The 14,563-nt window shown below is 42.4% G+C and overlaps 2 protein-coding genes across 2 annotated transcripts in view; one reads left to right on the forward strand and one right to left on the reverse strand.

The window, feature by feature from the left end:
• Positions 1-1,588, reverse strand: part of LOC140105940 (disintegrin and metalloproteinase domain-containing protein 9-like) — a 51,329-nt gene extending 49,741 nt beyond the window's left edge. Inside the window, exon 1 of the mRNA XM_072130063.1 lies at positions 1,329-1,588. Coding sequence (XP_071986164.1) covers positions 1,329-1,377 — 49 coding nt within the window. The 5' untranslated portion in view covers positions 1,378-1,588. The remainder of the gene's footprint in view (positions 1-1,328) is intronic.
• A 9,246-nt stretch (positions 1,589-10,834) lies between these two features.
• On the forward strand, positions 10,835-13,993 carry MARCHF6 (membrane associated ring-CH-type finger 6). Its single transcript, XM_072131263.1, has one exon. It carries the CDS (start codon positions 10,997-10,999, stop codon positions 13,736-13,738), a length of 2,742 nt encoding a protein of 913 aa, XP_071987364.1. The 5' UTR covers positions 10,835-10,996; the 3' UTR covers positions 13,739-13,993.
• Positions 13,994-14,563: the final 570 nt, after the last annotated feature.

A 14,563-nucleotide genomic window follows, 5' to 3' on the forward strand; every position in this document is an offset into this window, starting at 1 on the left:
GAACCTATCTTGTATGTAACCCGGGGACTGCCTGTAAGTAGGGCACCTGTAGTAGTGTAAATGGATTTTTCAAGCAAAATAAATCCTGCCCTATAGGATATATCATTAAAGGGTTTGTCCACTTTCAGCAAATGATTGATATTGTTTGTGTAATGAAACGTTATACATGTTTCTTTCCACTGGAAATAATAATGACCCGTTCTATGGCAGGACAGCAAGCAGAGATCTAGAAAAGTGTGAGGAATTGATACAGAAAGTATACTGTACAAATTTTCATTTCATTACACAAACAGTATCAATTATTTGCTATAAATGGACAACCCCTTTAATAAGTGATTTTGGCAGAGCAGTTTCTAGCCACCTACCACCCGGCTACACTGGATAGCTCCACCCCACTTCAATAAGAGGACAGCCACTAGAATATGGAGAGAATGATCTGCTTATGTCCTTAGGGTGATGTCACACATGGCGGTTTTAGGCCGTTTTTAGTTAGTGCGTTTTAAGATTGTAAAAAACGCATGCGTTTTTGTCTGGTTTTCCAAAATTTGCGCAATTAAAACGGACAAAAACGCATGCAATTTCAAAAAAACGGATGAGTTTTTTAACGCATGTGGTTTTTACAATCTTAAAACGCACTAACTAAAAACGGCCCAAAATTGGCCTAAAAATGCCACATGTGACATCACCCTTGAAGTGATGTCACACGTGGCGTTTTTAGTACGTTTTTAAGCATGCGTTTTAAAACTGCATCCATTTTTTGCCGTTTACCATGCGTTTGGCTGCTTACAACCTGTTCATCTATTAAGATAATTGGGGAAAACGGACAAAAACTGTAAAAAACTGATGCTTTTTAATAAACGCATGCTTAAAAAAACGGACCAAAAACGCCAAATGTGTGGCATCACCCTAAGCTGCGTTGGTGTCAATTGTCTCACCCCCAATGTGCACCTGTTAATGACCAATCCAACTGACAGTTAATGAGGATCCTGATATCACTATTCATATGAAACATTAGAATAATCCCATATAACACAAGAGATAACAGTCACTATGTTTGGGCGGCAAAGGGAGCGACACGGGGAGCCCGTCTCCATTTAGATAAATTCTTTCATTCTTAAAGGATAGACTTTTCCAGCCTTATATACTATGATACTATAAGTTAGGCAGCAGAGGGAAACTTAACGTAGAGCAAGAGGAGTGGGATGACGAGGAGACCAGTGTATCCATAAGCCTTTCTGTATCTTGTATCACTGGACTCTATGGTAACGCCATGCACAGCACTTTCCTAATAATGGGAGACAAATCTGTAAACCCCCCAAGTCACTCACCGCAGAGCAGAAGATACAGGAGACACAGCAGCGTCCGCCTCTCCCCCATGTCTGTGTGCTTTTAGATTCCTTATCGAAAAACGAGACCGTAGTCGTGTGACGCAATCATTTCACAAAACTAGAATAGCCGGGTCTCACCCCTTCCCTGGCAGGTAGAGAATGAGAGGCCGTGCAGGACCTGCACAGGTGCCCCGGACGTCTCACAGATATGTGCAGGAACCTGTCACACGAGTTCTTCCACTGCTCTACCAGAGATGAATGGAGAAGGTTTAGCCGATGACTCAGTCCATGTGCGGCCAGGGCTTATTTACACACTAGATAATACCAAACACGTATATAGAACCGCACTGTCCCCTGCTGACATGTCTGTCATAGCCAACATTAACTCCATGGCGCTGTACAATCAGTAAGGGGGTCACATACATTACATTACAGGGCTGCTCCCATTTCAGCAAATGTTATTGTTTGTATAAAGAAAAGTTATACAATTTTCTAATATACTTTTGTATCAATTCCTCACATTTTCCTAGATCTCTGCTTGCTGTCAATCTATAGGAAGCTTCATTGTTTATTTCCAGTGGACAGAAATCTGACCATGGTCACACAGGTGCACAGCTCGTTATATATCACACAGGTGCACGGCTCGTTATATCACACAGGTGCACAGCTCGTTATATCACACAGGTGCACGGCTCATTATATCACACAGGTGCGCGGCTCGTTATATATCACACAAGTGCACAGCTCGTTATATCACACAGGTGCACGGCTCGTTATATCACGCAGGTGCACGGCTCGTTATATATCACACAGGTGCACGGCTCGTTATATCACACAGGTGCACGGCTCGTTATATCACACAGGTGCACGGCTCGTTATATCACGCAGGTGAACGGCTTGTTATATCACACAGGTGCACAGCTCGTTATATATCACACAGGTGCACGGCTCGTTATATCACACAGGTGCACGGCTCGTTATATCACGCAGGTGAACGGCTCGTTATATCACACAGGTGCACAGCTCGTTATATCACACAGGTGCACGGCTCGTTATATCACACAGGTGCACAGCTCATTATATCACACAGGTGCACGGCTCGTTATATCACGCAGGTGAACGGCTTGTTATATCACGCAGGTGCACGGCTCGTTATATCACACAGATGCACATCTCGTTATATATCACACAGGTGCACGGCTCATTATATCACGTAGGTGCACGGATTGTTATATCACACAGGCGCACGACTCGTTATATCACACAGGTGCACGGCTCGTTATATCACGTAGGTGCACAGCTTGTTATATCACACAGGTGCACGGCTCATTATATCACACAGGTGCACGGCTCGTTATATCACACAAGTGCATTGCTCGTTACATCACACAGGTGCATTGCTCGTTATATCACACAGGTGCACGGCTCCTTATAACACACACCTCTGATTACTCTCTATGATACTAACGAACCGTGCACCTGTGTGACCAGGGTCAGATTTTTGTCCACTGGAAGTCAACATAGAAGCTTTCTATAGAATGACAGCAAGCAGAGATCTAGAAAATCGTCACTAAATTGACACAGAAAGTATATTAGAGAGTGAGAACAGTTTTACCTCAGACACTTCTGATAAATCTCCCCCATTGTGTTCCTCTGTTATTCCTCCCAGAAATGTATCACCTGACCCCTGGCTGTGTATATACACCCTGACACTGTTGTGCGTTGTCCGTCAAGGATCTGGGTCCGGCCGATTCACTAAGATCGTGCGTCCCAGTTCCTGCATCCGTTGCTGCTGCGCCGTGGTCCGCCGGAGTTCACCTTCTTCTTCCCGCTGCTTGTGAGTGCTTAATCTTGCCACACATTTCCTTTTTTAAATTCCGCGGGATTTCCGAATCAGTCGGGTTGTCTGACGGCCACGCCCCCCTATTTATGTGGCGTGTAAGCCGATACCGATGCGCCACAATCCGATTGCGTGCGCCAAAAACCCGGGGCAATTCAGGGCAAAAGAGAAATTGCGGCGTTCGGACCCTTAGTAAATGAGCCCCACTGTGTACAAAAAACGTTGTAATTACACCTATCAAAGCCTCATAGACGCCTGTAGGGGAAGTTTTACTCTTTGCATAAGACGTCATGTGTATAAACATGCAAAATACATTTCCCTATTGTCTTCTGTTGGCTACATGCTGGTTTATTGAGCTCCTGCGTCCACGCCACATCATAGAGGTCGCTGGATGGTCATGTGACCCCAATGCGGCTTCCACCGCCTGTACGTGTTGGGTCACATGACACTTACATACATGGCAATAACGTGGGGTGCCCGCAGGGGTGATATCACATATAAACTGGTGGGCAACATTCAGGGATTGGGCTGAACAGACCCTTTTTGTCCCCCATGAGCTGAATTTTGAAACCCTCATACTATTACATGTATCTTTAAATTATTTTCTTTAAAGCAGGGATACTTACTGTGGTAATGTTCTTATATGTGTTATCCATGGCCTCCTGCCTCCTAAAATCAACTTTTAATAGGATGCTGATGGGCCAGATGGTTGCTGTAGCTTCACAGGCTGTTACACTGTGCAGGAGCACTTCCCTCCCCTCCAACTGTGTGAGATTACAGCAGGCAGGTGGAGGGAAAAGTGCTGAGGGAGCAGGGGGGAGAGTGAGACATTGTGACAGCCAGTGAAGCTACGTTGCAAGGGGATATAGTACCACCCCCCAGTGCCCCAAAATTATGCTAATGAGATAGAAGGGCTCTGGGGGATGTTACCAAATCCCCACGCGATGTAGCTTCACAGGCTGTTACACTGTCTCCCACAAGCACTTTCCCCTCCCTATGCCTGTTGTAATCTCTCACAGGGGGGGGGGACCTGCTCCTGCACAGTGTAACAGCCTGTGAAGCTACGGCACCCCAGAATTCTTTTGGTCCATCAGCATCATATTAAAAGTTAATGTTATAAGGAAGGAGACCATAGATAACAAATGATGAGGCCATTTACATACTTTATCTTAAGGGGGTTGTTTGAGATTAGCAATAATGCTGCTGATGTCCCGGCCAGCCGGGCACTCCAAACCGTCACCATATCCCAGCGCCTACAATGCTGAGAGATCAGAGGGGCACGGATCAGATAGACTGCGGCGAGGGACAGCAGCAGCAACAGGAAGAGTTTAGTACAGGTTTATTATATTTAAATAGCCCACTCCAGCCCGTCCATAATTTATTGCTGATCTCCCATAACCCCTTTAATAATAATAATGCTATTGCCTCAACAGATAAAATACTTTTTCATCCGTTCTCCATATGGGATGTGATATCAGAAGTGAGTAAATCATTGATATCATATCTACAATGGTCAAACTGTAAATCAATAAAACCTACACACAATATAGAAATAGGGAAAGAATGCAAATTAATCGAGAGAAATCAATGCTGTGCGAAGAGATATGGGTAACACAGGCAGGGAACCTACAACACGGGGATTTCGGAAGAGCTGTGGTTATGTTCTATTGGATAAGTACAAATAAATCAGTAAAAAGTCATAGATACAAATAGTAACAAATTAAAAAATCACAATACTGTGCAAATCCGACACAATTCCTAAGATCCCATGTATCCTGTCTGTGCTGTGTTATTTTAGGATACATAGGATTTAGGAAACCATTGTGTCCTGGATGACAACAGCAAAGGAGCTAAAACCAGAAGTACTGGCACAATACTGGAACCAGAAGCCAGAGATAAGTAGGTGCACTTTTTGCCATCCCTACAACCATGGGTTTTCCCAAGTGGCTACTCAGCTCCCACTTAAAGAGCCATTGACATCATGTCCACCAATCACACGGCCTGGGATTAGCTGCATTACCAAGAACCTTGTTTAAATTTTCCACATAGAGGATCTGGGGAATGAGACTCCAGTGACTGGCAGACCCAAGATGCTCTGTATGATGAGATACTCATGCTCTGTATGATAAGATACTCATGCTCTGTATGATGAGATACTCATGCTGTGTATGATAAGATACTCATGCTCTGTATGATGAGATACTCATGCTTTGTATAAGATACTCATGCTCTGTATGATGAGATACTCATGCTCTGTATGATGAGATACTCGTGCTTTGTATGATAAGATACTCATGCTCTGTATGATGAGATACTCATGCTTTGTATAAGATACTCATGCTCTGTATGATGAGATACTCATGTTTTGTATGATAAGATACTCATGCTCTGTATGATGAGATACTCATGCTTTGTATGATAAGATACTCATGCTCTGTATGATGAGATACTCATGCTTTGTATAAGATACTCATGCTCTGTATGATGAGATACTCATGTTTTGTATGATAAGATACTCATGCTCTGTATGATGAGATACTCATGCTTTGTATGATAAGATACTCATTCTCTGTATGATGAGATACTCATGCTCTGTATGATGAGATACTCATGCTCTGTATGATGAGATACTCATGCTTTGTATGATAAGATACTCATGCTCTGTATGATGAGATACTCATGCTCTGTATGATGAGATACTCATGCTTTGTATAAGATACTCATGCTCTGTATGATAAGATACTTATGCTCTGTATGATGAGATACTCATGCTTTGTATAAGATACTCATGCTCTGTATGATGAGATATTCATGCTTTGTATGATAAGATACTCATGCTCTGTATGATGAGATACTCATGCTCTGTATGATGAGATACTCATGCTTTGTATAAGATACTCATGCTCTGTATGATAAGATACTTATGCTTTGTATGATGAGATACTCATACTTTGTATAAGATACTCATGCTCTGTATGATGAGATACTCATGCTCTGTATGATAAGATACTTATGCTCTGTATGATAAAATACTCATGCTTTGTATAAGATACTCATGCTCTGTATGATGAGATATTCATGCTCTGTATGATAAGATACTCATGCTCTGTATGATGAGATACTCATGCTGTGTATGATAAGATACTCATGCTCTGTATGATGAGATACTCATGCTTTGTATAAAATACTCATGCTCTGTATGATGAGATACTCATGCTCTCTATGATGAGATACTCATGCTCTGTATGATGAGATACTCGTGCTTTGTATGATAAGATACTCATGCTCTGTATGATGAGATACTCATGCTTTGTATGATAAGATACTCATGCTCTGTATGATGAGATACTCATGCTTTGTATGATAAGATACTCATGCTCTGTATGATGAGATACTCATGCTCTGTATGATGAGATACTCATGCTTTGTATAAGATACTCATGCTCTGTATGATAAGATACTTATGCTCTGTATGATGAGATATTCATGCTTTGTATGATAAGATACTCATGCTCTGTATGATGAGATACCCATGCTCTGTATGATGAGATACTCATGCTTTGTATAAGATACTCATGCTCTGTATGATAAGATACTTATGCTTTGTATGATGAGATACTCATACTTTGTATAAGATACTCATGCTCTGTATGATGAGATACTCATGCTCTGTATGATAAGATACTTATGCTCTGTATGATAAAATACTCATGCTTTGTATAAGATACTCATGCTCTGTATGATGAGATATTCATGCTCTGTATGATAAGATACTCATGCTCTGTATGATGAGATACTCATGCTGTGTATGATAAGATACTCATGCTCTGTATGATGAGATACTCATGCTTTGTATAAAATACTCATGCTCTGTATGATGAGATACTCATGCTCTGTATGATGAGATACTCGTGCTTTGTATGATAAGATACTCATGCTCTGTATGATGAGATACTCATGCTGTGTATGATAAGATACTCATGCTCTGTATGATGAGATACTCATGCTCTGTATGATGAGATACTCATGCTTTGTATGATAAGATACTCATGCTCTGTATGATGAGATACTCATGCTTTGTATAAGATACTCATGCTCTGTATGATGAGATACTCATGTTTTGTATGATAAGATACTCATGCTCTGTATGATGAGATACTCATGCTTTGTATGATAAGATACTCATGCTCTGTATGATGAGATACTCATGCTTTGTATGATAAGATACTCATGCTCTGTATGATGAGATACTCATGCTCTGTATGATGAGATACTCATGCTTTGTATAAGATACTCATGCTCTGTATGATAAGATACTTATGCTCTGTATGATGAGATATTCATGCTTTGTATGATAAGATGCTCATGCTCTGTATGATGAGATACCCATGCTCTGTATGATGAGATACTCATGCTTTGTATAAGATACTCATGCTCTGTATGATAAGATACTTATGCTTTGTATGATGAGATACTCATACTTTGTATAAGATACTCATGCTCTGTATGATGAGATACTCATGCTCTGTATGATAAGATACTTATGCTCTGTATGATAAAATACTCATGCTTTGTATAAGATACTCATGCTCTGTATGATGAGATACTCATGCTTTGTATAAGATACTCATGCTCTGTATGATAAGATACTTATGCTCTGTATGATGAGATATTCATGCTTTGTATGATAAGATACTCATGCTCTGTATGATGAGATACTCATGCTCTGTATGATGAGATACTCATGCTTTGTATAAGATACTCATGCTCTGTATGATAAGATACTTATGCTTTGTATGATGAGATACTCATACTTTGTATAAGATACTCATGCTCTGTATGATGAGATACTCATGCTCTGTATGATAAGATACTTATGCTCTGTATGATAAAATACTCATGCTTTGTATAAGATACTCATGCTCTGTATGATGAGATATTCATGCTCTGTATGATAAGATACTCATGCTCTGTATGATGAGATACTCATGCTGTGTATGATAAGATACTCATGCTCTGTATGATGAGATACTCATGCTTTGTATAAAATACTCATGCTCTGTATGATGAGATACTCATGCTCTCTATGATGAGATACTCATGCTCTGTATGATGAGATACTCGTGCTTTGTATGATAAGATACTCATGCTCTGTATGATGAGATACTCATGCTTTGTATGATAAGATACTCATGCTCTGTATGATGAGATACTCATGCTTTGTATGATAAGATACTCATGCTCTGTATGATGAGATACTCATGCTCTGTATGATGAGATACTCATGCTTTGTATAAGATACTCATGCTCTGTATGATAAGATACTTATGCTCTGTATGATGAGATATTCATGCTCTGTATGATAAGATACTCATGCTCTGTATGATGAGATACTCATGCTGTGTATGATAAGATACTCATGCTCTGTATGATGAGATACTCATGCTTTGTATAAAATACTCATGCTCTGTATGATGAGATACTCATGCTCTGTATGATGAGATACTCGTGCTTTGTATGATAAGATACTCATGCTCTGTATGATGAGATACTCATGCTGTGTATGATAAGATACTCATGCTCTGTATGATGAGATACTCATGCTCTGTATGATGAGATACTCATGCTTTGTATGATAAGATACTCATGCTCTGTATGATGAGATACTCATGCTTTGTATAAGATACTCATGCTCTGTATGATGAGATACTCATGTTTTGTATGATAAGATACTCATGCTCTGTATGATGAGATACTCATGCTTTGTATGATAAGATACTCATGCTCTGTATGATGAGATACTCATGCTTTGTATGATAAGATACTCATGCTCTGTATGATGAGATACTCATGCTCTGTATGATGAGATACTCATGCTTTGTATAAGATACTCATGCTCTGTATGATAAGATACTTATGCTCTGTATGATGAGATATTCATGCTTTGTATGATAAGATACTCATGCTCTGTATGATGAGATACCCATGCTCTGTATGATGAGATACTCATGCTTTGTATAAGATACTCATGCTCTGTATGATAAGATACTTATGCTTTGTATGATGAGATACTCATACTTTGTATAAGATACTCATGCTCTGTATGATGAGATACTCATGCTCTGTATGATAAGATACTTATGCTCTGTATGATAAAATACTCATGCTTTGTATAAGATACTCATGCTCTGTATGATGAGATACTCATGCTCTTTATGATGAGATACTCATGCTCTGTATGATAAGATACTTATGCTCTGTATGATAAAATACTCATGCTTTGTATAAGATACTCATGCTCTGTATGATGAGATACTCATGCTCTGTATGATGAGATACTCATGCTCTGTATGATGAGATACTCATGCTCTGTATGACGAGATACTCATGCTCTTTATGATGAGATACTCATGCTCTGTATGATGAGATACTCATGCTATGTATGATAAGATACTCATGCTTTGTATGATAAGATACTCATGCTTTGTATGATAAGATACTCATGCTCTGTATGATGAGATACTCATGCTATGTATGATAAGATACTCATGCTCTGTATGATAAAATACTCATGCTTTGTATAAGATACTCATGCTCTGTATGATGAGATACTCATGCTATGTATGATAAGATACTCATGCTTTGTATGATAAGATACTCATGCTCTGTATGATGAGATACTCATGCTATGTATGATAAGATACTCATGCTTTGTATGATAAGATACTCATGCTCTGTATGATGAGATACTCATGCTATGTATGATAAGATACTCATGCTTTGTATGATAAGATACTCATGCTCTGTATGATGAGATACTCATGCTCTGTATGATAAAATACTCATGCTTTGTATAAGATACTCATGCTCTGTATGATGAGATACTCATGCTCTGTATGATGAGATACTCATGCTATGTATGATAAGATACTCATGCTTTGTATGATAAGATACTCATGCTCTGTATGATGAGATACTCATGCTATGTATGATGAGATACTCATGCTATGTATGATAAGATACTCATGCTCTGTATGATAAAATACTCATGCTTTGTATAAGATACTCATGCTCTGTATGATGAGATACTCATGCTCTGTATGATGAGATACTCATGCTCTGTATGATAAGATACTCATGCTCTGTATGATGAGATACTCATGCTTTGTATAAGATACTCATGCTCTGTATGATAAGATACTCATGCTTTGTATAAGATACTCATGCTCTGTATGATAAGATACTCTTGGTTTGTATAAGATATTTATGCTTTGTATGATGAGATACAAGGAAACATCACCATTAGCATAATGTAATGTCCCTGGTTTATCATGATGGAGTTTTGTGGAAGATCCCTTTAATAATGACACTACTGTTATGCAAAAGAAACAAGCCCTCACACAGCTCTGCACATGGAATAATAATAAGCCTTAGAAAGGAGACAGTCAGCCTCAGTCAGCAATGACCTATATATATATATATATATATATATATATATACAGACATCTGCCTCATATCGCACATAACAGAGATCTGGTGACATGATAGAGTCAGTGTAATCACATCTCGTCATCACATTGACTGATCTATCACTACTGTCACAGGCCGGGGCCAATCAGCTGCCTCGGCCGGTGGTCACGTGACGCCACCCGGAAGCACAACCTTCTGCGTTCCTTCCCTACGTCACTGGCTGAGCTCTCGCGAGACGTCGGTCGCTTCGAAGCCCTTAGGCCGGAGACGGTCGGCTATATCGCTGCTGCTGCTGCTGTTGTGTCGCTACGGAAGCCTGCAGGGGGCCTCTCCTCCTGCAGAAGAACCCTGGGGGAGGATGGAGGCCGCAGAAGAAGAAGACATATGCAGGGTGTGCCGATCAGAGGGAACCGCAGAGAAACCGCTGTACCACCCGTGTGTGTGCACAGGCAGTATTAAGTTCATCCATCAGGAGTGCCTGGTGCAGTGGCTGAAGCACAGCAGGAAGGAGTACTGTGAGTTATGTAAGCACAGATTTGCCTTCACTCCCATCTACTCCCCGGACATGCCCTCGCGGCTGCCCATCCAGGACATCTGTTCAGGACTGATCACCAGTATAGGCACCGCCATCCGCTACTGGTTCCACTACACGCTGGTGGCGTTTGCGTGGCTGGGCGTGGTGCCGCTGACAGCATGCCGCATCTACAAGTGCTTATTTACCGGCTCCGTGAGCTCCCTGCTGACCCTGCCCCTGGATATGCTCTCCACCGAGAACCTCCTGGCCGACTGCCTGCAGGGCTTCTTCGTGGTCACCTGCACCCTCTGCGCCTTCATCAGCCTCGTCTGGTTACGAGAACAGATCGTCCACGGCGGGGCCCCCCTGTGGCTGGATCCCAACTTCCAGCAACCTCAGAACGGCCTGGGCCCGCAACAGAACGAAGCGCAAGGCGCCCCCCATCCCGCCGCTGAGAACGTCGCTGTGGACCCCGCCGCTGTTCCGCCGGTGGAGAATGTGGTGGTCGGTGAAAATCCCGATCTACCGGAAGATCAGGCGGATGATGATGACGAAGAAGACAATGAAGATGAAGCCGTGATCGAAGACGCAGCGGATGTCAACAACGGCGCCCAGGATGACATGAACTGGAACGCCTTAGAGTGGGATCGGGCGGCGGAGGAGCTGACGTGGGAGCGGATGCTGGGTCTGGACGGATCGCTGGTGTTCCTGGAGCACGTCTTCTGGGTGGTGTCCTTGAATACCCTCTTCATCCTGGTGTTTGCTTTCTGTCCTTACCACATCGGACACTTCTCTGTTGTCGGACTCGGATTTGATTGCTACGTGAAAGCCTCTCACTTCGAGGGACTCCTCACCACAATAGTCGGCTATGTCCTCCTGGCCGTCGCCTTGATTCTCTGCCACAGTCTGGCCGCCATTGTCAGGTTCCAGCGCTCCAGAAGAATACTGGGCATCTGCTACATCGTAGTCAAGGTCTCCTTACTGGTGGTGGTGGAGATTGGCGTGTTCCCCCTCATCTGCGGCTGGTGGTTGGACATTTGCTCGCTGGAAATGTTTGATGCCACTTTGAAAGACCGAGAACTAAGCTTCCAGTCCGCTCCAGGGACCACCATGTTTCTTCACTGGCTTGTCGGAATGGTCTACGTCTTCTACTTTGCATCTTTCATCCTGCTGCTGAGAGAGGTGCTAAGGCCAGGGGTGCTGTGGTTTCTCCGAAATTTAAATGATCCAGATTTTAATCCAGTCCAGGAAATGATCCACCTGCCGATTTATCGACATCTCAGAAGATTTATCTTATCAGTCATTGTCTTTGGATCTATCGTAATCCTTATGCTATGGCTTCCCATCCGTATTATGAAGCATGTGCTGCCCACCTTCTTGCCCTATAATGTCATGCTATACAGTGACGCTCCCGTGAGTGAACTGTCCTTGGAGCTGCTACTACTTCAGGTCGTTCTCCCAGCTTTGTTAGAGCAGGGACATACTCGGCAGTGGTTGAAAGGTCTGGTCAGGGCTTGGACTGTAACAGCTGGATATCTACTAGACTTACACTCCTATCTACTGGGAGACCAAGAGGAGAGTGACAACCAAGCTAACCAACAGGCTGCCAACAACCCGCTCATCCGAAACAATCCTATACCTGTGGTCGGAGAAGGTTTGCATGCCGCACATCAAGCCATATTACAACAAGGTGGGCCTGTAGGATTCCAGCCATATCACAGACCCATCAAATTTCCTCTCCGGATATTCTTGTTAATAATTTTGATGTGCATCACGTTACTGATCGCTAGTCTACTCTGCCTTACTCTCCCCGTGTTTGTAGGGCGGTGGCTCATGTCGTTCTGGACTGGGACTGCAAAAATCCACGAGCTGTACACCGCCGCCTGTGGTCTCTATGTTTGCTGGCTGTCTATCCGAGCCTTAACAGTACTGTTAGCGTGGATGCCACAAGGGCGACAGGTGATCCTACTAAAAGTCAAGGAATGGTCCCTCACCATAATGAAGACCCTAGTAGTGGCAATCCTTTTGGCTGGCGTTGTCCCCCTCCTGCTTGGTCTTCTCTTCGAGTTGATTATTGTGGCACCTCTCCGGGTTCCTCTGGATCAGACCCCGCTTTTTTATCCATGGCAAGACTGGGCCCTTGGCGTACTGCATGCCAAGATAATTGCCGCTATAACGCTAATGGGGCCTCAGTGGTGGCTAAAAACTGTGATAGAACAGGTCTACGCCAACGGGATCCGAAATATCGATCTGCACTTCATACTTGGCAAACTGGCCGCCCCGGTCATCGCTGTCCTCCTGCTGTCCCTGTGCATCCCCTACATTATCTCTGCTGGAATTGTACTGGTAATGGGTGTCACCTTCGAAATGCAGACTCTAGTGCAACGCCGCATATACCCGTTCCTACTGATGGTGGTGATACTAATAGGGGTCCTGTCTTTCCAAATCCGACAGTTTAAGCGGCTTTATGAACACATTAAGAACGATAAGTATCTCGTGGGTCAACGTCTTGTGAATTACGAACGCAAATCTGGAAAATCTAAAACCTCGCCTTTAACCTTTCCTACACATTTGCCACGGGAGTGAAAGAGGCGGAGAGACTCCTGATACCTTTTTTGTTTTAGAATGATGTATTAGCAGTGGTGGTCTGCAGCACAGTACCCTCATAATGTTAGACAGGCATCGTAGGATGGTTTGACACGGCTCAGATGCAAAGCCCCTTCTCATTGAATTTGTGTGGCCGTTCTATGAAAGGGAGGGAATGTTGGATAACTAATGAATTTTGTCAATCTCTTTATTGTAAATCTTAAAAAAATACTATATTAAATTATTAAAACTGTCGAGGTATTGTAATAGAACATCATAAAGGTGACAGTGCGGCTGTAACCAGGTTCTTCTATAAACTCCTCCACACTTTGCACCCTTTGAACCTACCTGAGGTGTGTCTTATCCACCGAATATATATATATATAAAAAACTGGTTTAATTCTTTTACAAGGTGAACGTAGCTGGAGTGTTACTGTGATCATTAGATGCCTAAATCTAGCATCAAAATCCATCATGATGAATCCGGGACATTACTCATAAATCCAGGCACCATGACTATGGTGACCTTTAATATTTGTTATCCATGGCCTCCTTCCTTCTAGAATCAAGTTTTAATTTATGATAATTAACCAGAAGGGCTCTGTGGGCATTACCAGAGCACATCCGTGCTGTCACTCCATAGGCTTTTCTCTGTCTACCGCTCCCTAATGCTCCCATGGCACTCCCCTTCCTCATTCTGCAACTCTGGTAACACCTCCAGGAGCCCTTCTGGCTCATAAGCATAATTTTAAAAGTTGATTTTAGAAGGAAGGATCCATGAATAACAAATATAAGATGATACCACAGTCATGGTGCCTGGATAAT

Source organism: Engystomops pustulosus, chromosome 11 (assembly GCF_040894005.1).
Source record: "Engystomops pustulosus chromosome 11, aEngPut4.maternal, whole genome shotgun sequence".
NCBI lineage: Eukaryota > Metazoa > Chordata > Amphibia > Anura > Leptodactylidae > Engystomops > Engystomops pustulosus.

What these genes read in the sequence shown, in the direction of transcription:
- MARCHF6 (XM_072131263.1), top strand. Translation starts at nt 10,997, where the DNA reads ATGGAGGCCGCAGAAGAAGAAGACATATGCAGGGTGTGCCGATCAGAG.